The following is a 26096-nucleotide window of genomic DNA, read 5'->3' as shown; positions in this document are numbered from 1 at the left end:
ATGGATGTCAGCCAGCGCCAGGGGAGGGGACACTTACCTGCTCGGAGGGTCTGCTCTGACCTGCCAGGCAGGTACAGAGGAGACAGCATCTGGGACAGTCCTGGTGTGAGAGCTAAGACATTTCCTCCCTGAGCCACGGCTTCTGCTCTGCATTCAAAGTGCTGCTGGATCTCTTCTTTTTCCTAGGAAAAAATCCTCCATACATTACTGCATGTCTGATGTAGCGCTCCTTAATTATATTACTTTTTAAAGATATAGATCAGAAGCTGATGCACAGGAGATAGTGACCGTGAAGATTTCAATGGGTGTTACCATTTCAGCAGGCAAAGCCACAGCACCAGGAGCTGATCCTCAGCAGCATTTCTGGAAGTTCAGGCTCCCTTTTCCCACAAACTGTATTGTACCCATAACACAGCATCCCCCAGGGAAAGCTGAGTATCCCTGCCGAGCTGGGCTTCCCTGGCCTGGGGAAGCCTCCAGCCCCACCAGTGGCTTCAGATCTTCCCCCGTGCCCCAGGAGAAGGCCACCAGGCCACTGTGCCCCATGGCATGGAAGGAGTCTCAGTAAAACACTTTTTTACCTCTGTGGCTCAAGGAAGAAGCTCAGCCTTTGCTGATCACACTATTTCAGGCAACGCCAGCACCCATCAGCGCTTGCAGCTGAGCCACTCTTGTCCAGGCGCATCCCCCCACTTGCCAAAATGCCATCACCTTTCCCATCCCCTCCCCTGCTCCCACATCCCTGGGAAAAAAAGAAAAAAAAAATCCCCTCTGCAAGCCAGCAGGGGTTAATGTTGTCAGCCATGACGTCAGGATCCCAATTTGTCCGGAGAGTCCCCCTCCCCATCCACAAACTCCCTCTCTCCTCCCCTGCTCTTGTGACTTTGCAATGAGCAGCAAAACTCCACAGGAGCTGCGGCAACAGCACTAGGGAGACATCCAGTCCTCCCTCCGAGAGCAGCCCTTTCCGCAGACAGGGATTTATTTATTTTCTACACATGCATATATGTATTTATTTATTTACTGGGTTGCATTTGTTTTCCCTTTTTTTAACCCTTTCAGAAAAGCCCCAACCCTTCCAAGTGATGAGTCTGAGATTTCCCTAAAATAAAATAACTGCACAGTGGGGTTGGGTTGCTTCCCCTTCCCCCTCAGAAAATAAAGAGGGAAGGGGGAGCAAGTAGGTAAAATCCAGAATAAAATCATATTGCTAGATAACTCACACCTCCCCCCTCACACACACACACACACTCACACACACAGACACACACTCTCTCTCTCTCTCTCTCTTTCTCCTCCTCCTCTTCTCTGAAGGTGGGTAGCAGGAGCCATGCAACATCTGCAGAACCGGATGGCAAAAGAGCAGGAGGAAAAATAATCCAAGTGGAGTGCTCAGGGGACACTGAGTTCTTTTTTCCTTTTTCTTTTTTTTTTATTTTTTCTTCTTCTCCTTCTTCTACATACCTGTGAGATTCGATTTCACATTTTGCTGAGCCCATTTTGGGGCATTTTATTTTTCTTTCTCTTGGGATTTTCTCCATTGCCAGAGGATGTCTCTTGTTGAGAGGATGCTGAAAGGAAGAAGAAACGAATTCTTTGACTGGCACTGAAGGAGGGGGGGGGATATTTTTCCCCCACATTTTTTAGTTTTTTCATTATTCTTTTTCTCTAGGAAATCATTAACGGGGGGGGTTGGTTTCTTTTTTCCCTCCCCCCCTTTTTTTGGAGGGGGATTTCAGAAGATCCATCCTTCTTTCCCCTCCCCTCCAAAGATTTTTTTTCATCCTTCGTCTTTGTGGAAATGTGGACATTTCAGGCAGACAGATTGAGTGGAATTGTCTCTGCTTTAGCAGCTCTTTGTCTCGCCTGCTGTGCGCAAAGGTAAGGATTGCGATCCCAGGCTGCAGGGACAGGGGGGTTGATACAAGATTTGTTTGTTTTGTTTGGGGTTTTCTCCATCGATCTCTATGTGGTAAAGGGGAGGGGGTTCTTTCCCCAAATTGCTTCCCCTGCTGCCTGCTGTTGTTATTTCCCAGTCCGTGTCATTTTAGGGGGAGGAGGGATGCTCATACATGAGATGTGGAGCAGGTTCTCTGCAGACGGAGCCCACCTCGCAGCCCACTTGCAGCGCGTCCCCTTGCCCCCCCCCCCCGCACCGTACGCGACCTGGGGGAAAATGGCAAAATGAAGCATTTTGCTGGGGAACATGGTGTCTGTAGGAGCCGATGGAGTGCATGGCACCGAGCTGTGTGCATACGCACCCCAGCACAAGGCTGCCTTGGCCATGCTTGTGTCTGCACACACACAGTGCACACGCAGCCACACTCACATCCAAGCGTGCTGTGCCTGTACCAAAGCCCTGGCTCTGCGGTGTACGGGAGGCAATGCCTACGTCTGTGCCTCCACGCAGATTTATGGCATGCAACATAATCATCCGTGGGTGCAATCCGTTCAGATACACCCCTGCATGTGCACTTTCATCCATGCCCATTCGGGTGCACACGCATGTGTATCACAACACACCTACAGAGCACAACACTCTTGCCTGCTCTGCGTATAGCCGTGTAAATGGTTGCACTAAATACCCTGCATACCCACGCTGCAGCTATTCCTGGTATATGCCCTGGGCGCTCTGAGTGATCCAAGCAACCAGAGGTGCAGGCACCCATCCAGCCTGGACAAGATGTACAGAGCACACCTGTTTGCTCTGACACAGGCGTTTATCCACTGCCTTCACACACAGGAGTAGCGCTGCCTACTCCTCCTCACCCCCCCTTCTCACACATGCGGGCAGGTGGGTTTGTACCTCTGTGCTGACGGAGTGCATGAAGTCTGTTGGGGGGGAGCTGTGGCATTTCCTTGCTCAGCCACGCACACTGAGCAGTGCGTTCCCGACACACACATGCAGGTCCCTGCACAGGCTTGCAGATCTGTGTATACAAAGATTTATGTTCCCATAGTTATAAACATGCACATGCGCAGATCCATGCCCACCTTACCCACACCATTCATGCATGGTTCCACTGTGTATGGACACATTCACAGGCATGCTCAGAGGCAGTGTCCAAGTAAATGTGTAAAGAGCAATGCCCATATCAAAAGCCTTTGCTCAGACGTGTCCTTGCATATGTGTTTGTATCTGCTTATGTCCAGGGCTGATATTCATCTATGGTCTGCATGTATATCTGTGCACACCTTGGAGACAAAACACTCTCCCATGTGCACATGCCTTCAGCTACTCCCACACATCCCAGCCAGCAGCACAGTGTGCATATATGTAGACGTTTGGCTGCAAGTGTACGTGTAGATGCAAAGCACATGCACACCCACACAGAGTCAGGGACACAGTATTCAAAAATTCAGTTCACAGGCTGGATGTACGTGCTCCCTAAGCGGATGCAGACCCATATTTGCCAGGAATAGCACTTAGATGCAGCTGCTCACCCGCAGCTGGGCAAATGCACAAGTTGACTGTTCAGCGGGAGGAACGTGACTTTTTGAATCAAAAGGAGCACTGAGGGGCAAGAGACCTTGCCCTTAATCGTGACACCAGTTTATGCCCTCACTGGGCCAACTTGTAGCTGGTGAGGAGGAGAGTCCGTATAACCCCTTTCCCACTTTGCCCCTTTCTGCAGGGCCCCTGGCACATTGGTTACTGTCTGTGCCTCAATTTCCTTGCCTGTATCAGGGAGGTAACACTGCTTCCTGAGTTTATGTCCTGTGTGAAGCTAAACAGAAGTGTCTAAATCGCTAGAGAAATACATACTGTCTATATTATGAATATGGAAATCTGTGTACCTAGGAATGACTGTCCACAGATGAACAAATCCTGGTGCACATCATCAATCCACAGTGAGCATATATACACAAGCATGTTGCAAAACCTCACATACCTGCATAGAAATCCACAGGTGCAAGTGGACCTTGCAAGCCTAGACACAGTGTGCGTACCCCTATGGCCTTTTTGCAGTGATTAAAGCAATGGAATGGAGAGCTGTACCCCTCTAAGGTGCACGCTCAGGAACGCAGCTCAGGCACTTCTGCCCCCACGACAAGTGCTGAACAGTTTGTCCATGCACCAAAGCTGGGCCTGGGAAGTGTGCTGTCTCACATTTGCACATCCCTGTTCGGTTGAGAAATCCCAGCACATATACACCCTGTGCATCCAGAGCTTTAACGCATGCCCAGACTCCTCAGTGGTCCCACATGCCTCCACCCACACCTGTATGGAGAGTCTGGGCACCTGGGAAGCCAGTCTCAGGCACCCACAAATGCCTGTTTCTGTGCTCCTGCATAAATTGTGTCCACAGCCCAGTGTATCATCATAACCCCATGGAGCAAGATCTGCACTCACAGTCACCTCCACACAGACTTGGATGCGGTCACACACATGCACACAGGTTTGTGCGTGTTTCACAGCTGTACCCTTGAGCTCCAGTGCTTTCATGTGTCTGCATGTCTGTGTGCACAGGCAGGGAGTCTATACATCCTCCGTACAGTCAGGAGAGCATGCATATCTCGGGGGTGTGTGTGTGTGTGCGCGTGTGTGCGCAGACACATGGATATGTCAATGCAAACCCCGGTGTCCAGTGAGGCACTGAGCTGGCTGACAGAGGTAGTGCTATGGTGCAGCTTTCCACCTTGACTTGGATGGATGTGGGAGGTGGTGTTGATAGGGAGACATGCTGTTGGGGTGGGTGACTGCAAAGAGCAGCAGTTGTCACCGGCAGGGCCTCTATTCTCATGCAAAGCAGGGGACGAGGGTGGCACAGAGGCTGGGTATTCAGGCAGAAAACCTATAAACCCCGCAGTACTGAATAGGTTCGATATTTTTAGCATCCTCTGCTTTCTTGTTTCCCACCTTCAGTTTTGCTTTGGCTCTTGGGCTGTTTTTAGAGGGAGCTCCCTTCTTGCTGAAATGGCTGGAGGAGCTGGATCAGTGTTAGGGAGGATGGCTGCCCCGCTGTGTGCAAGTCAGAGGGTCGGGAGGGGAAGTATCGCTGCTCTGGAACACAGAGGGAAAGATGGACTCTCCTTCCCTGTCTCTGTCTCTTGATTTGTGTTGCTAAGAAGTCACTCAGTGATGCTGAGTGACAGAAAATGAATTTTTATGTGCCAAAAATCAGGCATATGTTGAGGCCATAGAACAAAAGGAACAGTCTTTTTTTCCTTTACTTCAATAATGTGAAGAAATACCTGGGTGCACTAAGCAGCAGAGGTTTCACTGGTGCTTGTGACAGTGCAGGGCGCCTGCTGAGGGGGGGACTTGTGTAGTGGGGACCTCAGTGCATGACAAGTCCGTGCTGTGCAGTGTGAGACCCGGAGCAAGCGCCCAGCGTGGCAGGGGAAGGGGAGCAAGCCCTGCAAGAGCGAGCCTGCAGCCGCCCCGTGCACGCCTTGGTGGAACAGAAAGGGCAATTTCTGCCTGCGTGTGTATGTGTGTGTGTGTGTGCACCCACCTACGGGCAGGGCACAGTGAGGCACCCCGAGTGTGCGGGCTGGTGGCCAGGGAGAGAGCGTGCGTAGTGAGCGGTGCCTATGTTGGGGGGTGCACCAGCCCGGCGGGACCGCTGGGATGCAGGCACACACCAGACAGAAGCACAGGGGATGGAGTTTGGGGTACCCAGGAGTGGGAGTGAGCCACAGAAGAGGAGCCAAAATACCTGCTGAGACTCCTGTGCCACCCCACAGAACAGCTTAGGACCCCAGCAGCCCTGTGGGGCTCATGTGCAGGTCAGGGGCCGAGACCTGTGCCAGGGACAGAAAATATGAGTGAGAAAGGGAACGGGGAGGCTCTGCCATGGCTGGGGCGTCTGTAGCCCACACAGGTGCTTTGGTGCCATGAGGCGTGAGGGATGCTGCGGCGGTGCTGCCCGGGCAGGACCCCCGCCCACGTGGCTGCTGACACACGGATGACAAGGACTCTCTTCTTTTGTCTTTCAGCCCATCCACTGGGAATATTTCTGTGGTGAAAGAGATTGTGGACAAACTGCTGAAGGGCTATGACGTCCGCCTCAGGCCTGACTTTGGAGGTATGGTGTCGGCCGGTTGCAGGGAGCAGAGCACGGGGGCCATTGCGTGTCTGTGCTGCCGGCTTGGCCGCTCGCAGCATGTACTGACCTCGTGAAATGCTCCCATCTGACGTCCCCTACCCTGCGCTGTTTGCTAGCCCTCATCTCCTTCTTGCCCTCTCCCTCACGTTTCTTTCTTGCCTTGTTTTCCCTCCTTCTGTCACTGGCTCCTCTCCTCCCACTGTCACCCATTTCTGCACAGTTGGATTGTCCATGGTGTAATGTTTCTGGGGACATTTTGCTGCGACAGAGACACTCTGCTTTTCCCCTGTTCCAGAGGGTTGGGGTGATAGCTGGCAGGGCTGTTGGTTGGTCTGCCACGCTGTCCCCTCAGCAACAATATGGGATAAACCATTCCCTGGGGAGCTGGTGGCCTGGGTGCTATTCGGTAGGAGATGCAAGGATCTGAAATTCCTCTCTTGTGTCCTGTGAGCAAAAAGGAGAATGGGAAGGGCCTTCTCTTTGTTGTCCTGGTGGAGACGAAATATGAAATAATCGTTGGGTACCACTGTACTCCAGGCTATAGTTGAGGTCCATTTGTTGGAGAGGAGCAGGCAGTGGAGAACCACAGCTGACTGCACAGGGAGGGGGATTTGGAGGACTTCTGGCTTCATCCTGCTGAGCTTAGCTGTTTTCAGTCTTTTCTGGGCAATGTTATTTCCTCCTCATGAGGAGATGTGTGGGATTGGGGGATGTTCAGCCTGCAGGAGGACAGGAACCACATCGAGATGTCCTTCTCCAGATGACTGCTGGGAAGCAGATTCATGCTTGTGCTCTCGAGGGGGAGAGATGCCAGCGCCAACTCCATGGTGATACAAGGGAGGAGTTTTCTCCCAAAGGGCCTGATCCAGAGTTCCTTGCAGCTGGGGGTGGAGGAATATCCCCACTGATTTCATCAGGTTTTGAAGTCACCCCTGTGTATTCCAGTTTCCCATGACCCCATGAACGAACATGTCTCTCCCTGAAACCTCTGGTCTCCCTGTACGTCACCCAAACCTGCGCCCATCCACTCACCACCTCTTACCCTGCAGCAGACACTGCCTTCCCTCCCCACGCACACCGTCCCCACTGCCCTTGCCACCGCCCTTTACCCCGAGGTGGAGCAGGGGCTTTCTGGCAGCAGCACCAAGCGCTGCTGGACTCTGGCCTCAGGGAGGGCTGTGGGGTGGGGGAGATGCTCATCCCTCCATAGTGCTCGGGACATCTGGGAGGTCACTTCAGCGCAGTGGGGAACCAATTTGGAGGGGCTTGCAGCGCTCTGCAAGGAAACAGGGCTTCCCCCTCTCCCTTCTGTCCTTTGAACATGGGATATGGCTGGATTTGATTTAAAGGCTCTGTCTGGTAAACATGAAATGTCCCTATTAGCTAACCAGCCCAAATCACAGGAATTGGTACAGTCACACTTTATGAGGGGGAGAACTGCAGAGATGACATAAAAACTGCAAGAAAACCGTCTTGTAAGCCATTGAGATGATTATGATACAGTAAAACAGTAGGTGATCTGGTTCCATGGAGGCACAGAGCAGAGGGGTGCAGTGGGGAGCCATGGGGCTGGAGGTCTAGCAGCCCAGGTCCACTTCACAGCCTGTGTGCTCCGATGCCAGGTCCCCAGGGCATCCAGCCGCTCCCCCCAGGACACAGACCACCCCTTCCTTCAGCCCGGGCAAGGCAGCAAGGGGCTCGGTGCAGGCGGTGCTGCTGACCCTGCCATGTCTGTGTGGTGCACAGGCTGGGCTCGGCAAGCACTGCATCCTTCCTGACTTTAAAATGGATGGTTTGGGGCAACCGTTGCATTTTATTTGATTTTACTCTGAATTCCCAAAGTACAAACTGCATTTTCCCTCACTCAAGCAGAGAAATAGAAAGACAACGGTAACCCTCTTTCCTGCACTCATCTCAGTGTTGCCTTTCACCCTTTCTTGTCCTTCCCTTTGCTCGTGAGTGCAAAGTCCTGGCTGACAGCACCAGTGACTGTGCTCGGTGTGCAGGGATGCCCTAACTCTCAGCAAGTCTGGCCCCCTCCCCCTGAGGATAGGCTTATCTGGACAAAATTGCCCCTGCAGCATTTACAGTTGAGGGAAGAGTGGGCTGAGAGGTGAGTGTGAAAGCTGAAGATCATTGGCATTACAAGCCCAGGGGAAAGGGGTGGAAGTTTCCTTGCTTCACTGCTGTCCCCAGAGCTCACCAGCTCTCTGAGATTTTGGGCCAAATCCATTGCTAGGAGAAATCCAGTGGGATCACACCAGGATGTGTCTAACCCTTTGAGGCTTCTAGTTCATCCACAGTCCTGCTGTGGAGAGGGCGATGTTCCCCCCAAGAAATTGTGTGCAGCTGGAAAAGGCACACTTTGGGCAAAGCCCCGGAACCTCTGTGTACGCAGACCTGCTATCTCTCAGGGATGCGTGGGACTGGACTGAACCCCAGTCCCAGCACCCCGAGGACTGGGCTGTTCTCCAGGACACTGCCCCACAGCCCCCCTCGTGCTTCACCTGGACATCCTGCCACCCCTTGGCTGCCTTCCAGCTGGGCAAGATGGGTGTAAGCCATCTCTGCTGGGGGAGACAATCACTCTTCACCCGCTTGTGCTCTTGCCCCAGGAAGACCAGTCAGGGTGAGCTGTGAATGGCCAAGACAGCACCTCGGAGGGGTGGCAGGTCCTGCTTGGAGCTGTGTGCCCCAGAGGGATGGCATGGGGCTATCTCAGGGCTGGCCCAGCAGTGACTGAGGGGTCTGGCTGGACAGGCAGCTGCATGCAGGAGGAGTGGAGAGGACTGGAGCAAAGCAGTTACCACTCAGTTGCCTGTGAGCCAGGCTGAGCTGCTCCAGAGAGCGCCTCTACAAGGCAGAGCCCTCGGCCCTCTGCAGCTCAAGGGTGAGGGCACTGGGGGCAGGAAGGTCAGAGCAGCCGGTGCTGGGCACCCCAGATGTGCAGACAGAGAAAGGTCCTTCCCAGACAGATTCCCACGTGAGAAATGCAACCCACGAAAGTGATAAATCAGGCTGCCCTCTCTTCCCTCCCTTGTGTGCTCTTTCCCTTCTGGCTTTCCCCATATCTTACTCCTACAGGAGTGTTGTTTCCTTCTTGCCATCCTCCCCCCACCTCAGTGCCTGGTGGCAGTCGCCCCTGCACTGTCCCCACCCACTTAGCCCTAAGGGCAGGGTACCACCTCTGCATCCTGGGGTGCCTCCTCCACGCACCCATGGCTGCTGCCTGCAGAGCAGGAGGGAGCTGGGGACCTTTGGATGTAGAGGCAATGGAAGAGCCTGTTCCTGTGTACCATTTGTGCGCCTTGCCGCGGCCAGGCAGGTCTTGCATGTCACAACCTTTCTAAGAGAGCCAGTGCTTCCACGGCATAGCAGCTCCAGGCTGCCCTCCTCATTCCAGCACCCCCACCGTCCACGGGATGTGGTGCTTCAACGGCTCCAAATGCAACTCACAGCTCCCCAGTCCTCTTTTTTTTTGAGAGAAAGAGAGCTCCGACTAATGCCAAAAGGAGGACAGGCCTGCTGGGGATTGCAGTTCACTTTTTAATTTTGAGATGCCTCGTTAGCTCTGGGCCGAGCTGAGTGGCTGAGAAGCATCAGCCACTCGCTCTCCTCCCCTCTCCCCCACCCCCTTGGAAACCCATTAGGCCGATGAGCAGGTCGGCTCTCAGGGGTAGTGCTGTGGCAATGAGTGTGACGTGCTCACCTGGGGAGCTGGGCTGAATGGGGGGACACACGGGAGAAAGGGGAAAAGTTGGAGCCATATGGAGGTGATGGAAAAATCTGGGAGCAGCTCCTCCAGAAAGCCATCCTGGCTCAGTGGGGGCAGCCCAAGGGGGTCAAGCACCAGGTGAGGTGCAGTGGAGGGGCTGGCGTTGAAGGGCCTGCAGGTACATCAGTCCTTGGGGTGCAGGTGATAAACCCTTCCAGCCTGGGGAGCCCTGGACAATCCCCTCTTACTTCTCAGCTACAGTCTCCCAAGCCCTAGAGTAGCACACCATGTCGTAGAGATCTGGGACAGTGGCCAGGTGGGACATGTAGAGACCACAAAGCCCAATTTTCATGGGCTGAGCAAGGAGATGACCTGGGACTGAAAGGGCAGGGGGTTGTTGTAAAGCAGGTCTAAGGGGTTTGGCCAGGGTTATGGTGGGGATCTGGAGCAGTCTTGGAGGAGGGATTTGCCAGGTAGGAGGAAGATCCAGCCAGGGCCCTTGGTCTGCTGAAGAGGGAGATCTCTGTCCTGGTACTGCAAGATCACCAACGATGCAGAGCGAGGTCTTTTGGCAGGTTATGCTGGGGAGCCTGCTTGGCTGTGGGGGAGCAGGGCAGCGTATCTCACAGGGAGATCAAATCGCAGGTGGGTGTCATCCAGTTGGCCCTGGCCTGGGAGATGGACAGTATGGTGGGCAAGGTTCGGTGGATATATTGCAAGCACAATAATTACACCACAGTAAGGCAAGCAGGGTGCTCACGGTTTAGGACTGGATGAGCAGGGGATGCTGCAGATCAGGTCTGGGAAGCATTGCAGGGCCACAGGTGGGGGAGAGAGGGAGCTTTCAGAGCAACACCCTGGTTCTTGTAAGTGCTCTTAGGCACTCACTTTCAGAAGCATTAGTTCCATAGAAGAAAAAAAAAAAGAAAGAAAAAAAAGCAAACGAAGACTGTATTGCCCCACGGTAGAGAAGGCAATGAAGGAATGGCAGGAGGATCCCACTTGAGCTCAGTGACTCAGCTGCTCTCCGTTGGTGCAATATTTCCAGCCCAAAACTTTGCAAGAGTTTCAAGCAGATGGCTCTGCTTCCCAGGAACGGATGGAAAGGGGACCATTTATGGTTTCCCAGCATCATTTACAGACCTTGTTATGGGAGGACATTCTCTGCTCCTTGCCCCCGGCCCACCTAGAGTGCAGGGTTCCTAGTGTTTCTCCTGGGTGGTGTGCACAGTATCTGAAAATGCCTGGTGGAAAAGGAATGACCAGGAAGCCCTCAGGATTACACAGTAAATCCTGTGTTTTCATGCCTGTGGATCCAGCAGCTTTCCCTGCCCCATTTTTAATTCAAACTTCCCTAAGGAGAATTAGGGCTTACGGGGTCTTGGACTGAAATGAGCCTGTGTCCTGCTCCTCACCTGCTCTGCGGCAGGCACCTGGCTTCCCAGCTCTCATCACCCTTGCCCAGTCTCACCCCTCTCCTTTGACACCCAAATCCCTCCTTAGCTGCAATATCTTGGCCTCCATCCTTTCTCTCCCCTGTCCCTCCTTCCCTCAGCCCCTCTCTGCTCCATCACACCTGCAATCTCTTGGGGACCCAGACTGCCTCCACGTCCTGCTTGTTCCCCAGTATTTCTTCTTCAAAGGCCACTCCAAATTCAGTGGACCTGGGGATGAAATCCTCAGCCCTTCCCTGCGTAACAGCATCACTTGAAATCCAGAATTGTAAAAATAAATGATTGCTGATGCATAAAGTGTTGCAGTGAAGCATCATCAGTAGTTCAGGGCTCCGAAACTGGCGGGGCTGGCAGGCTGAGCAGCTGCGTTGGCTGGCACAAATGCGGCAGGAGGCGGAGGGGGGCCCGAGCCCTGGCCCACCAGCCCTGTGTGGCTGGGAAACAGCCGGTCTTAGTGGTCCTGTACTGGAAGGAATGGGAATTTGGTTTCTTATGTAGTCAAGGCTGGTGGTATTGCACATTGTTAAAGCTTCCCGAAAATGTCCCTGTTTTCCACTGCGTATAAGGTTCAGCCACAGTGGTTGTGTTTTTTTCATGCAGCTAGCTTGCTTTGGCTTTTTGAAGGGGAGGAGGGAAAATTTAAGCAAAATGATTCAGAAATTTCTGAGAACAAGCCGAAGCATGTATGTGCTGGGTTTTTTTCCTCTCCTAAAATGTTGGGGGGTGAAACCGGCAGCACCTCCAGCAGGGCTGGCCCAGGTGCGTGTGTAGCAGGCGGGTGCCCGGGGCCGCCTGCAACCCGGCTGGCGCAAGTGCCGTGGTCCCACCACGTCTGTTGCTGGCGCAGCATCCCAGAGTGGTGGTGCTGCTGCAGGAGGACCAGGGTGTGGGGCTGGGAAGGGGGGAGCCCGGCGGGGGAGCGGGCACTGGTCCTGGGCTGCCTGTCCTGGGGGCAGTAGGAGCTGCAAACCTGCCTTTCTAGGGCTTAGTCCTCAGCTCTCCAGCTATCTTCCCCTCCACTTCTGTGGCAAAATTGTTTAAATCTCAGAGCAGCCAGATTCAATTATCCCTATGCTTCTGAGATGCCTTGAGCCAACTCTTTTGCACACTTTGGGGCAGGGAATTGAGACTTAGCAGGAAGGCATCCCTCCCTCCAGGGCCATCTCCTTCTCTGCCTGCAGGAGAAATTGCCCAAAGCTGGACACAGGGTTAACCCGAAATGCTGCATTTCACAGAGCCTTACTGCAGCGGGAAATATCACCCTTCCTTCTCTATAACCTGGCAGGGCAGAGGAGCAGGTCTGGATTTGAAAGCAGAGGGGTGAATATGAATCAGATTGGGAAAGGACTAAATTGAGGAAGGAGAGACAGGAGCTGTCTGGAGAAGTCTGCAAACCCCAGTGTCACCCAGGACCAAAGAAAAGATGGGTATGCTGCCAGGGCTGCCAGTAGTCCCACTTTCCTTCCTGAGAAAAGGGTGTTAAGAAAAGGATGTTCTTGGTCAGTAAAACCGGCTGCAGCTGTGTAGCCCTCACTTCCTCCCCCGTTTATGTGACTTCTGGCTCCAGACCATGGGTCACATCCTCTCTAGGGCTAATCCAGAAGGAAGATGACAATCTCCTGCTGTTGTGTCTTACTTCATTAACTGAAGTGGCAGGAAATGAAAGGATCCAGTCCTTCTTGGGACATATGTGGATGTTAACACATTGCCACATGATGGAATTTCTATTTTTTTCACTGCTCTTTTTATAGGAAATACATGCTGTGAAAAGGACTTTGAGGCTGTAAAGTCAGACACTCAGGACTTCAGAAAAGCCAGAATTAGGGTTTCTCCCTGGATCTATATTTGGTCCCCTTGTGAAGATGCATCAGGAGGCAAGGTCCAACAGACGTTTCCTCCTGAACACCTCTACAGAGCACACAAGAGATGCCATTTACACGTGGAGTTGATCTTTCTTGTTCCCTTCATTCAAGGGGGGGACAGGCTGGGAGCATGACAGTGGAGAGACTAGCTGAGGTAGTCACAGCAGGTGATTAGGACAGGTTGAGCCAGACTGGAGTGAGATGTGTGTCTGATGCAAAGCCTGGGACTGAGCAGGCAAAGACCATCTTGGACTCATGCTTTCTTGACTAGTCTGTATTCAGACCTGCTCACAACACAGAATTAGTTGTTTTTATAACTGTTGTTAAGCACACCAGTACAGCATGAACATGTTCACACCTCTCCTCTGAGGAGTCAAAGGTATCCCCTGCTGTGGGATGCCCAGCCAAAACACCTGATTTTCCAGAATACTTAGCAGCATTGTAGTCAGCGCACTGCATGTTCAAAGCACAGCTCCTATTGATTTCAGCCACAGCTGTGAGTGCACAGCCCCAGTGCCCCAAGAGACAGACATGCAGAGTTCATGAAAACCTGTGAGGTTTAGGTGACTTGCATAGGAAGGAGCACATAGGAACTCCTGTGACACATCCAGTCCTGGAGAACAGGACTCAGCTACACAAACATCTTCTTTCCTTTCCCAGAGGCCTCCCCCTCACTCACTGCATGGCTATCAGCTTCTTCAGCAAATCAGGCAGGGACCCCACTGTCAGTGCTATCCTCTGGTATATAATCCTGCGTCATCCTCAGAGCAAATCCATCCTCTGTCAAACAAGCAAAAGGAATGAACAAGGATCTTGTGGACTGTTTAATTAAGAACTGGCTCCATAACATCCATTCAGCAGTGGGCATCTTTCCACCTAACTTTCATCGATTTTGTTTTCTCATGCATTTTTTTTGAGTGCAATAATATTTTAGAATATTAGACCAGTCCCTTCCTCCAGTGTGATAGAGCTTGTGAACTTCTTGCTCATGTTGAACATATTTGTGCATTTATCTGTGGCCCCACAAGATCCTTATTTTCCTCCTTCAGAGACAGGAAGCTCTGACACAGCAGTGGAGGGAATTTTGGGTGGCGTGACGAAGACGGCAATGAAGATGAGTTCCCCTGAGTCTCAGCCCAGAGTCAAATTGGGCTTGGGTTTCTGAGCAATCTGTGTGCCTGCCCTAGAGCTGTGCTTGGCAGTACCAAATATTTTTTTCTGGATTTGGTATCTGGCAAAGGACATGAAGTCTTGTCATCATCCATTAAGCCAGTATACTTTCACAGGAACTGGAGGAGAGGTTGACTCGCACGTTTGTGCCAAAGCCCATGTTGGATAATTGCATCCGGTTGCCCTCCTCCTTCCTTTCCACCCTTGGCTGGTGCAGTCTTTCCCTGCAGCTCCACTCGGTCCCTGACACAGCCGCTTTCCAGCACTGCTGGAGCTAGTCCATGGTAGTGCACCTTGGCTAGCAAGGGACAGTGCACCATGGCTAGTGAGGGGCTCTGAGATAGCTCTCTAAAAGAAAGATGTCATCATCATTTTAACAAAGCATTTATTCCATTAATTTTGCCTCTTTTCTTAGTCATAGATTTTTTATGACCAAATACAATGCATTCAAGTTACTGACCAGTAGAATAATTCCACTATTTCTGTAATTAATTAACTGATTAAAAACAGATTGTTGCTTATAGCCAGTCTGGAGGATGTTTGCCATTTCACCTGGACCCATCTTCCTCTTTGACTAACATCTACATAACAGTCACCATTTCTGAGATTATTCTTGCTGGTAAACTTGCCTTTGAGGGACTGCCACTGAAAGCAAAATGTAAAAAGAGTGTAAAACCCATTAGTACAAGTCCTTTTGATTACTCAAAATACATTCCCACAGCCCTAGAGCTGTTCATCAGAGCAGCTTTACATATCTGCATTGTTCATTTCCTAAGACTCCCAATATCCCAGTTAGGCAGAAAAATATTTTTAACCCACATAGCACAAAATATAAAAGGAATATGCTGTAGTTTTACTGCTACATGAAAGACAAACTGTGTGTGCATGTCACTTTTCTCACCTATGTCTGGTTCAAAGAAAAAAAAAGTTGAAGGCTACTAAAGTGTCAGGCTGAACTGATGCAAGATGGTTCTTCAGCAGTAGTGACAGTATTTGGTGCAGAAGTCCATAAGATCCATTCTTGCAGATAGCCCTTGGTGGGGTTTGTTAAGTGTATATTTAGATCTTGATATTTCATGTGAAATATCATGCACTTGTTAAAACATGACTAGAAACATGGACAAGACAAATGATGCACTTAATGATGGCATAAAGCCCATTAAAGGAATTCATATCACATACGTGAGAAGGAGAAGTGTTGGACAGTGGAGACCTATAGTATGAACAGATCGGTCAAATAAACAGGTATCCTGGAGATCCAGTGATTGATCCTGTTCCCATTAAATGGAAAGAAACAGAGCTCTTCTCAGTCAGCCCTTCCTCCCAGGCTGTAGATGTGCCACTGTTTCCTTTGAGCAGGGTATGAATTTCAGGCTGGTTTGGGGAACACTGAGCATACAGTTCCTATAGGCTATTCTTCTGGTTTGGGCATTTATCCTTGGTTTTGTGTCAGACCTAAAAACTCTTTTTCTTCTCTGAACTTTCTCACCTCCCCTTCCTGTATCTCCTGCTCTTTGCAGTCCTGCAGGAACAGTGCTTTTAAGTAATTGTGCACTTATAGATGTCTGTGCTTGTGACAGGGGTGAGCCTCAGCCAAACCTACCATGGCTTGAATTTCCTTCCCCAGACCTCAGGACCTCTTAGTTCAAGTCTGGGATGGCTCCGAGTACAGTTATAGTTGGAGAAGAGCCTCTGTAAAAATTACATCTTGTTGTTCCATATTTATTCTCCCTCAGTGGTTTCCATGTCAAACTTGCTCAGTTTACCAGTCAAAACAAGATATTTCTACCTGCCAGCTCTGCCAGCTCAGCCTGGGCTCTGGAAATCAAGCTGTGCTCTCTCTGCTCTGGACATCATCACCAGCAAAAAAGGATTCTCAAATCAGGGCTGAGCTGGATGTGATTTTGATTGTGCATGAATATCATTTGTTCTCAGGTAATATTTGGGGCTCTATGTAACAGAGAGCAGCAAGGCTCCTGTGCTGTGCAAGCGTTGACTAACAAATCTTCCCCACCAGCTGTGGGATGATGGGCCACCGCTAGATCCATTTTACATCTAGGGGACACCAAGAGAGGGCAGCTTCTTGGGGATGACACAGAAAACCCATGGCAGCGCAAGGGATAGCACTGGGAAGTTCTGCTTCCTGCTATTGCTCTTTATTCATGAGAACAGACCTGAGCACCTTCAGTGCTCTGGTCCGCTGCTTGACCACGAAACTGTGACCTTACCTTCAACTGTGGTAGCCTGTGAAAACCCCAGAGGGAACAGACAGGTGGCCCCACTTCTTGCTGCAGAGAAATGGAAGTGGCATAGCCATAGGAAAGGCTCTCACGTGCAGTGGGTATTAATTTTGTTCACGAATAGTTCCCCTTCTGGTGGATGGAGCAGGAGGGCATTCCTCACTGTCCTTTTCAGAAACACTGAAATTTTGAAAATGTTATCATTGGCTAAATATTTCAAAAAATTATAAATGGCAGATAATATATTCACTGTGTATGATCACATCATATAGTAGAGAAAGTGGGAAGGGTGTCCTGGCTATTGCACTAGTTCCAACCTTCACTCTTCTTGTGCTTCTGTAATGAATCTCACCATGGGCTGTCAGCAAGAAGGGACATCAGAGTCTTCCCTGTCCCAGTGCGAGACTCTGCTTTCTGTGCCCACAGGGTTATTTCAGCCACTAAAAGCCATGGTAGGTTTTTATCTACTATGCAGACCAACCCCTACCAAGAGCAATGACCCAGAAGTAATATGCCTTACTTGGTTCCTATGACAGTTTATCATGCTGCGCTTGCATTTGGGACCAAGACTCATCAGTCAGCTGAGGTGTGAGAACACCAAACTGCCTCTTCCTCTTCTACAGGTTGTAACAGCAGCTGTGCCACAGAACCAGGATGGGTTGTCTGATTAGGAGATCTTTCCAAACACGTCTCAGCTGCCAGGGGTGTTCTTCTTGCTCTTCTCTTACACATTGGCCACAGCAAGACAATCCCGCTGCAGGCTTCTTTCTTTAAGGAGCTTTGAGTTAGGGAGACTACAGCAGATGACTCCTCCAGGTTGGGAGAAACTTGTGCCATGGGAAAGGCCAGGTTTGGGGGCTGCACCAGGCAGTTCAACAGGGAATGCATAAAGAAGGGCACTGCCCATTGCAGGTATCAAAGCTCCAGGTGTAACATCAGAGGCTGTCACACCAGGAGAGGAGGCCACCCAGGTTATGGTTGGGAGCTTACTGGTGGGACATTGTCACCTGAAAAAGGAAAACTCCTCCAGCTGGGGCGGTCTGCTGGAAAGCAAAGGTTTGCTGGCCTCTGGGGAAGGGTGTCAGCTTGGTAGGAAATTTTTGGAAGTGAGAGAGAGGGTAGGCTATGAGCTGAATTTTTCTTCTTATCCTCCTTTCATAGCAAAAACAGAATATTCATCACAAGTTTCCCTATATGTTTTTCTTCCCTATTGCGCACTAGATCCTTGCTAGTATTTGAAGCTAGAGAAAAAAAATTGATGAGTACTCAAGTTAATAATGCGTGATTATTATGTTGATGAATTGCTGGAGATGAATATATATGTAAAAGCTCTGCAAGATTCGCTCATCCATGCATCCTGAGTGAAAGCAATTATTTTGGTGAACAAATGGCAGTTAGTTCTATCTCTTAATAAGAGGTGCTGGGGTAAAAGGTAACCTGGTAACTTTTGTCCTGCTGAATTTCCAGGACACTTTTGCAAATCAATCATTACTGAAATGATGGAAACACCAGCGCAGGGGTCAATCTTTCAAAAGTGACCAACTTACAAAATTGAATACTTCTTCCTACAAAACTCTTGCAATTCTCAGTCATCACTGAAGTTTGTAAGATTTTCTCTGTCTTGAGACTGGGGAGAAAATGCAGAACAACCTGAACAAGGCACATCTCAGAAACTGTGAGATGAAAACATATAATCCTATGTATAACATTTGGAAAGGGGGAGGCTTGTTTGTGTGTGTGCTTTACTTCTCATGATTTCTAACTCAGACTCATGATTTTAATGTGAATGTCATGATATTTTCAGGCCTGACTCACTCCTTTTTTTCAATATTTGCACTGTAAATTGTCCTGTCACTGAGCATAAGCCTTGGGCACCATGTGACCCCAAAACTCTGCCTCTGAGCTGAGCCAAAGGGACACGTGCCCTTCATAGGGTAAGGAAAGGATTGGGTGTGTAGTATGGGGAGGTAGTGGTTGGAAGCATCTGAAGTCAGCACTAACAAAAGCCCTAACAGCAGGCTCTATCAGGAAGGATAAGGTGGGCACTGGGAAAGGGCTATATCTCCACAAAGGACTTGACAGAAGTAACAAGAAATGAAAGACCTTCTTTCCCTTGGAGACCCCAGCCATTGACTTTGCGCTGTGTCAGGGGATGAAGGACCATGTCCAGCACCATCAAAAAATCTTCTCATGGAGGTATGGCAAGAGGGCCCACAGAAGGGCTCTCCCCTGTTGCTCCTGGATGTCCCAGCCCTGATTTTAATATCTGTGCAAGTTTGGCATGTCCTAACCTGGCCATCTTGTTTCTTTTCTTTTTTCCCCACATGCTGCACATGTCCAACTGGATTCAATCCAGGAGTTAGATGCTGTGGTATCCTTTAAAGGCAAGAGTCTGTAAACAGTGATGAGGAGGTGTGACTAACTCATTAAAAATTGAAAACGGGAAAAAGAAGGAAAACACCTTCTTGTTGTCACTTTGATAAAAATGACAAGTCCAGTTATTTTGTTGTTGTTACAAATAATTCGAGGATAGAGTAATGGATTTGATATGAACGGAGAAGCTTGTGTTAACCCATTGAAATTAATTTGGTTCGGCTCATTTTCAGCTAAGGGGATTAGATGGCTCAGGATTTGGTAATGTGTGAGAGTGTTTTCCCAGACAGGTCACATACTCAAGTACAGGCCAAGTCTGCATTTGTTTGGGGGGTGATATTTCCACTGCACGTAAGACAGGCTCCTCCATGTAGCAAGCATTTATTGGTAATGTGCCAGAAAAGCCCAGCACTGAAAAGGTGGGTCAGGACCTTTGTGCCCCGAGAATGAGAAGATGAGAAGACAGACTGATGGGCAACATGGGAGAAATTTCCACAGCTGCCAGCTGGTATGCAGGAAAAATTGCTAAATGGCCTCACCTGTGTGCCACCCTGGCAGCCCCACCTGAGGGGGGGTGGAGGGTCTTGTAGAGGGAGGGAGCTGGGCGGTTGGATCCTGTGTCAGTGCCCAGTCAAGCACTGGGGTGGGATGTGCCCCACAGACCACCAGCCCTGATGTTGGGAGCTGTTTGGCTGTGGGTAGGAGGATGGTGCTGTGGTTTTCCCAGGTAGTTTGCTGTACTCCTACCTCCTGAGCTGTTGCAAGAGTGTCATGGTGCTGTGGGGGTCCCAGCACTAGGAATTCAGCTCTAATCCTGCTTAAAAATCTATATGCATTTGTGGACCTTGTAGCACCAGAGCTTGTGCAGGAATCTAGCATTTTGGGTTGTAAAAAGTTTTTTCCAGGCTGTGAGGGAGCCCTGGAGGTGGGTCTGTTCTGAGACTAACCTGGTGAGCTGGAGATGAGGCAGAAGGGAGTAGCTGCCTGCGCTGAGGCTTGTGGAGTGGGCTCTGGTGGAAAGCTGTAGGTACGTGATTAAATACCCTGCTCACTTTTGCACATTTACCTATGGGTTTCAATATACTTAGTGTCTGTGTGCAATCCTTTCTGAAGACCTGCCCCCTTAAAAAGCAGGGTAACAGGCAGTGGGCTGGGCAATGAGGAGCAGCAGGGTACCAAAGGCTTCTAAGCCTGCCTGAACTGGGGGAGTGGTGGCTCTAGGAGTGCAGACAAGTGCCCAGGCTGGCTGTGAGGAGATGGAGCAAACGTGAGCTCTGAGGGCCTGAGTAAAAGCAAAAGGGCTGGACTACTCCCGAGTCCCCCACAGCTTCCCAGGCAGGCGGGCAGAACTGTGTCCCACGGCTGCACTGGCAGGACCCACAAGGGAGACACACTTGCCTGCCAGGATTCTGACAGAGGTAGGAGGGAAGTCTTCTCAGGTGGAGAAATGTGGGGGCGGCTGATCAGTGTGGGTCTGATGCTTCACATTGCTGCTGAGGAAGAAATGCCTGGCTTGTGCTGATCTGCTGTCAGTCTGCAATATATGCTTGCTTGGGAAGCCCTGTTGCCCTCCTGATACTACTCTTGGTGGAGAGTAAGAGCTGAAGGGATCTGGGATGCTCAGTGTCTCTGCTTTTCCCAGGGTTAGCTTAGCATAACCACAGGAAAATTCAATGTTTCGTAGTGCCTGGCTTCTGCAGAGAAGCATGTAAAAGCAAAACACAAAGTGTGTACCCTGCAGACCTCAAAGCCATGGAGCAGGTCTGTGTGGGTGCCCTGGAGGACACGGGGAGGAATGTCCCTGGAAGGGGAGGGCAGGTGACCAATCCTTGCTCTAGCAGCACAGTGCACAAGGAGGTCAGGGCATTGCCTTCATCATCTCCTGATGGTCAGATATGGATCTGCCTTCTGCAGCCACCCTGCTCTGACAAAGAAACTGATGGCTGTGGCAGCCCTGCAAAGTAAACTGGCTGTGATCTGAGCTGGGTGTTGCCTGCTTCAGGGGATGGATGATGGTTGGGAATTGGTGCTCTTGGTAAAGAGTTGATTGCTTGGGATCCACTGGTGGTGCCAGGTTGATAATGATCAGGTCTAGTAAGGTGATGCAGTTGTGTATGTCTGTAATGAGAGCAAATATGCAGTTTAACAAACCCAGGAACTTATTTTGCTCTCACTTTGGTGTGATTTTACCAAGTCTGCATCACCCAGGCAAGAGATATCCATACAGAAGGCTTTGGAAGACTATCTTCATCACTGAGGATGAAAAAGCTTTAAAAATCTGTCTCCTGAATATTGACCTAGGCCTCTCCCAAGAACAGATGGTATTCTGAGTAGTCAGTGATTTTTGTTAATGCTGAAAGCCCTGTGTGTGTGTACAGGTGCTTTCCTGAACTGAGTCCACCAGTAGTACAGATGCTGTAAGGGTTGGCATCTACTCTCTTGTTCCATTTTTAGGCCTGTACATTTGAGACCTTGTTTTTATTCAGCTTGGGTAGCTGTCTACCAACATCTTTTAAAATCAACCTTGATTTAGCTTCCTCTGTAATCCTTCAATACCTCTGGGACAACATTTACACTGTTTTTGCAGCCAGTTGATTGTTCTCTCTCACTTCCAAATTTCCATGGGATATTTGCCATATCCCACTCTAATACCTACTAATCCATTAAAAATACCCATGAGATAGATTAGGTAATCCACTGTGCCTCAAAGATTGTGCTCCTTAGCTCTCTGCTTTCCCTAGAATAGTCACAGAATGAGCGCTACATCTGCATTGGGAAAGCATTGTTCCTCCAAAAGGATCCCTCAGCACTGGCTCACAAGCAGGCACAGCTTGCTTGAGAAAATTCTCTGTATCTATTCAGATCTACAGGGACAGCTTCATTTGACAACATGCTGGAAATGTGGCTGCCATTATCAAGGTTAACCTGTGTGTTTGCAAAGGGCATTACAGGATAGCAGTACTTGAGCGGTCAGTTCTGCCTGCTCTGCAAGTGCTGTGTCTCTTGGCTCCTTGCTGAAGAATTGGCCTCGTTGCTTGCTTAGAGGAAAGCCTGTCTCTTGCTGAAGCCCTTGATTTGTTCAGTGTTTGGATATTCCAAAGGTCTGCTCAAGAGCTATGCTATGGTTGTACCCTCCCTTAGATGTTCCATCAAATGTGTGCTGTCCTTGATGTCACCATCTTGGCAAGAACTTGCTCTAACTTTTGATTTCTCTTGGAAAGTCCCTAGTATTCCCCATTCTTAAATGAACAGTACAAACTCAGTCATCTGACTGGATGAGGTGAAGAGCCAGGCTACCAGGAGAGCAGAATGGTACAGGCTGGAAATTGTCATTAGCCTCCTCGCATAGGGTGATGCTGTGTCTGGTCTGATGTGGATGGATGGAAAGCATAGCAAGGTAAGGCATGATCTTGTTCTATGTGCAGGCTCAGCAGCTTAAAAAGTGCCAAGCACTCCCTAAAGAAGTATGGCAGAATGCAGGAAACCTGTCAGGTGGAAGAAACTGTTTTCTGCCACAGCTACTTGGAGACTAGCTGCAATCTCCATGAGAATTAGTGGTGGTAGATACCTCTCCTGCCCCTGCAGAACAATGAACCCATAGGGAAATAGCAGGCACTGACAGCCCCAGATATTCTGGAGACCAGGGCCCTGTATTTCAGCTCCAGAATACCATGCTTTCTTTATGTGGAGGAGATTCCTTAGCAGCAGCAAGTCATTCATACTCACTGTTCCCCCACAGACAAGAAGGAAATGTCATATTTGCTGACTTGCCATGAGACCATCTCTCTTTCTGGTAATGTATAACAGTGGCCAAAAGCAATGTCATGGTATGCTTTGCTCTTTTAAATCCAATGGATGTCATGGAGTGACCTGCTAAGAGTAGGGGGAGAGCTTTGATATCAGCCTCTGAATGTGTCTGATGGTCCTGGCTGTTGTGCTGAGCCCTGCAAGCTTAGTGCACAGCATTGGCTGTGGATAGGGGAGAGGTCGTGGAGATAAGAGTAAAAAACCAAGTGGAAGAAGGGTTGGAGAGTGTTTAATGGGTATTTAAACCTAGATTTTCTTGGAAAAGTTTAAGTAGGTTCTTAGGAGACCCTGCTGCACTTGGTGCTTCTAGATGTCACTGTAAATCAGAGATGGTGGATGAAAGTGATTCCCAAAACGTTTCTGCTTTCATGATACTTTTGTCGCTCCTCAAGCAATGTTAACACTTACTGAATTTGTGCTTGATGCTGTACCTAAGATAAAAAAAAAAAGGAAAGGAACAGGAAAGTTAGTTTTGGGAAAATTCTTTGTGATTTGGCTTGTGTAGTCTGCTGGGATGGCACCTTTTAGACATTCTCCTATTAACTGCTGTAGCAGAGCCTCAGTCTTTAGATCTGTGAGCAGAGCTATTATGCAGACAGCAATTTGTGAACTCCTCTTACCATCCTCCTGTATGGTGAAAACCCAGGAGCGTTTCCATTCTCCCTGTTCTGGGGTGTTGATATAGACTCCTCCACAGTGAATCTGAGTGTCCTGACTACTCACAGGCTGGCCTCTGAATTACCTTTTGGGTGGGTTTAAAAAAAACTATGGCCCGGGACTAATTAGTCCATCAGCTGAAAATTATTCAAGGGTATCTGTTTTGGGAGGGACAGAGTGGGATTTCGTAAGAGATCATATGGTTGCATCCAGGCAGCAGCTCCTCAGCTAGTAACAAGCTTCATGCTGAATGTGCTGCCTTCTGCACCTCTGATTACCTGGGAGCTCTTGCCTCCTAACTAACCATGACTGTCAGCCCTTGTATAGCTAACTCATCGCTGCACGTAGCAGTGACGTGGGTCATGGTTTTAAGCGGTAAACTTAAAGCCAGTGTGCCCCGAGGTTCAGTGCTGTGAACAAAGCAGAAGCAGCGGCTTGGGCAAACTATTTTCTGCAGAAAGAGCAAGTAGATACTGAACAGTTCTCCCTTGTCCAGGGAAGTGGGGTTAAGACTGAAGGAAAAAGCCCTGGGAGTGAAATTACAGTCTGTGTTGGTCATGCCTTTGGCAAGTCTGACAATATCCTAACTGCTGATCTTGTTTGGTGTGGGGGTCACTGAAAATGCAAGTGAGGCACTGCAGTCCCGTAGCTACATATATCAGCAAACCTTGCCCTCCATGCCTGCCTGTATCACCCTGCATTTGCAGAAGCAGTTCTGCCAGCCAGTGCAGGGCAACCTTGTCTGGGACTTGCTGTTTCTGGGCTCTAGTGCCACTGCTGTCCCCTGGCTTTTGGACAGCTGGGGATGAGGAGCAGGGTTTTGCATGGATGGAGCCTTATACCTGTGGGTATTTACCATTGCAGTGTAAGGCACAGACCTGTTCTGTATGTAGGTTTAGTGGCTGAAGCCTCTAATTTTCTCTGGTTGGCTTTGTTTACTCAGCAGAAGACCTTAAAGCAGCTTTCCTGCTGCTGCAGGGATCTTGGAGGCTGGTGATGCCACAGGCAGGGTGCAAGCAGGGAATGCTGGGGCTCATGCACAGAGCTGTCTTGAATAATCTTACCTCTTGTTCAAAAGAGACAGTGCTGTACTCCCTCTTCCTGCATGCGTGATGCACTCTAATGGCAAGAGCTAGGCTGCCCCTTTAACATCTCTAACCTCCTACACAAAGTGAGCAGCTTCCAGGGTGGGTGCAGTGGGTTTGGAGAGGCTTCTGTGGTTTTATGAGAATGCTGTACACAGGAGGTTGCTTTTTCTTTTCTCTGTACTGGTGACATGTCATCTTTGCTTCAGTGGCTGGTTTCTGGATACCATGCTTTAAAATAGAGATGTAGACAAATTGGCAAAAGGCCAGAGGAGAGCAGTGCTAATTGTCAGAGCTTTAGAAAACATGACCTCTAAGGAGAGGTTGAAGAAATCAGGTGCATTTAATCTAGGCAAGCCAGTATGGTGGGGGAGGGAGAGGGTTGTCATGATTTCTCAGTACATAAAAGCTGTTGTTACGGAAGGATGATTGATATATTCTTTCACTATCATTGGGAGGAAATGATGAGACAAAACTACATTTACACTGCAGAGATGGTTTAGTTTGGGTGTTTAGGAAAAACCTTCAGTGCAGTGAAATGCAGGAAGAGATTGTCCACAGGGCAGCTGTGGAATTTCTGACACTGGTGGTTTAAAGAAACTCTGGTCTGCTTCCATAAAAGATATGGGCTGTGCAACCTCCCAAGATCCCTGTTAGTATCTTTGTTCCTGTAGTTTAGGCTAAAGGGTAGGTTTGAGGCTGATGCCAGTCCCTTAGCAACTGCAAGCCTTGGCTCTGCCGGCATTGCTGAGTTCGTGTGGTCAGAAATGCATGAACCAGACTCCTCGAGCATTGGCTGTAGTTCGTAAAAATGGTGTGGCTTCGGTGGATGATAAAGTAAGCTCTATTTACCTGCCTGCTGGTTTTGAGTCTTTTTGGCTGTGTCTGTATTGCAATTGGAGATCTGATGGCAGAGAAACCCAAGCTTGCTTTAGTCTAACTTTCTTGGGTAGGAGTGAAGAGAGGGCAGCTTGGACCTTAGTACAGGGCAGCTGCCCAAGTAAGCATCCACTGACTGGAGAGCTATTACACTGAATTTTGTGCTATTGTCTTCACTGCTCTCTGCAGCTGAGGTACCAGGCTGAGATCTGGAAGAGATGTCCTGATCCAGGCTGCCGTCACCTCTGGCTGTAGTGTAGGCAGACACAGGCTTGGAAACACAACCTTTCCTCTGCAGTTGTGCCATAGGAATTATTTCTGTAGCAACATGACTCTAGGTTCTGGGGCTTTTAAGCATTATAAAATAAAATGTGAAAGTAATAACTGGTTGCTGGGAAAATATTGCAGATTAGCACAACTTGTTCTCTACCTTGACTGTTTTTATATTTGGCAAGTATCACTTGCAGAAAAAGGACAGGTTTTATTATAACTCTTTTGTCTGCTTCCCTTCCAACTTTCCAAGTACATTTTTCACAGGCGTCAAACTACTTTCAGGACAAAATGTTGGTGATTTCTCCAGTGGTGGTGAGAAACGAGGATGTGTGAGGGTGCCATTCACTGGTGAAAGTGGCAGAATTTCTCACACTCCCTCACTTGTGATCTTGCTTACAAATCTTTTCTAGGCATAATCTTTTTCTTTAAGGGGAGAAGGTTTAGTTTTTGCACCCATTGGCAAGGCACAGATAAAAGCATGGACCTTTAATATCAGGTTTGCTTTGTTTGCCTCGTCTCAGATCCACA

At 49.5% G+C, this 26096-nt stretch overlaps 1 protein-coding gene across 2 annotated transcripts in view; it reads left to right on the top strand.

The window, feature by feature from the left end:
* Nucleotides 1-919: 919 nt before the first annotated feature.
* Nucleotides 920-26096, top strand: part of LOC128153843 (gamma-aminobutyric acid receptor subunit beta-4) — an 80544-nt gene continuing 55367 nt past the window's right edge. For both annotated transcript variants that reach the window (XM_052813665.1, XM_052813664.1), the window contains exons 1-2: nt 920-1881; nt 5944-6032. In XM_052813665.1, the coding sequence (XP_052669625.1) occupies nt 1802-1881; nt 5944-6032 (169 nt within the window). In that variant the 5' untranslated portion in view covers nt 920-1801. The remainder of the gene's footprint in view (nt 1882-5943; nt 6033-26096) is intronic.

The sequence above is a fragment of the Harpia harpyja genome, chromosome 18 (genome assembly GCF_026419915.1).
Source record: "Harpia harpyja isolate bHarHar1 chromosome 18, bHarHar1 primary haplotype, whole genome shotgun sequence".
NCBI classification, from domain to species: domain Eukaryota; kingdom Metazoa; phylum Chordata; class Aves; order Accipitriformes; family Accipitridae; genus Harpia; species Harpia harpyja.
The sequence above is the reverse complement of the archived record's forward strand: the minus strand, read 5'-3'. Positions and strand labels throughout refer to the sequence as shown.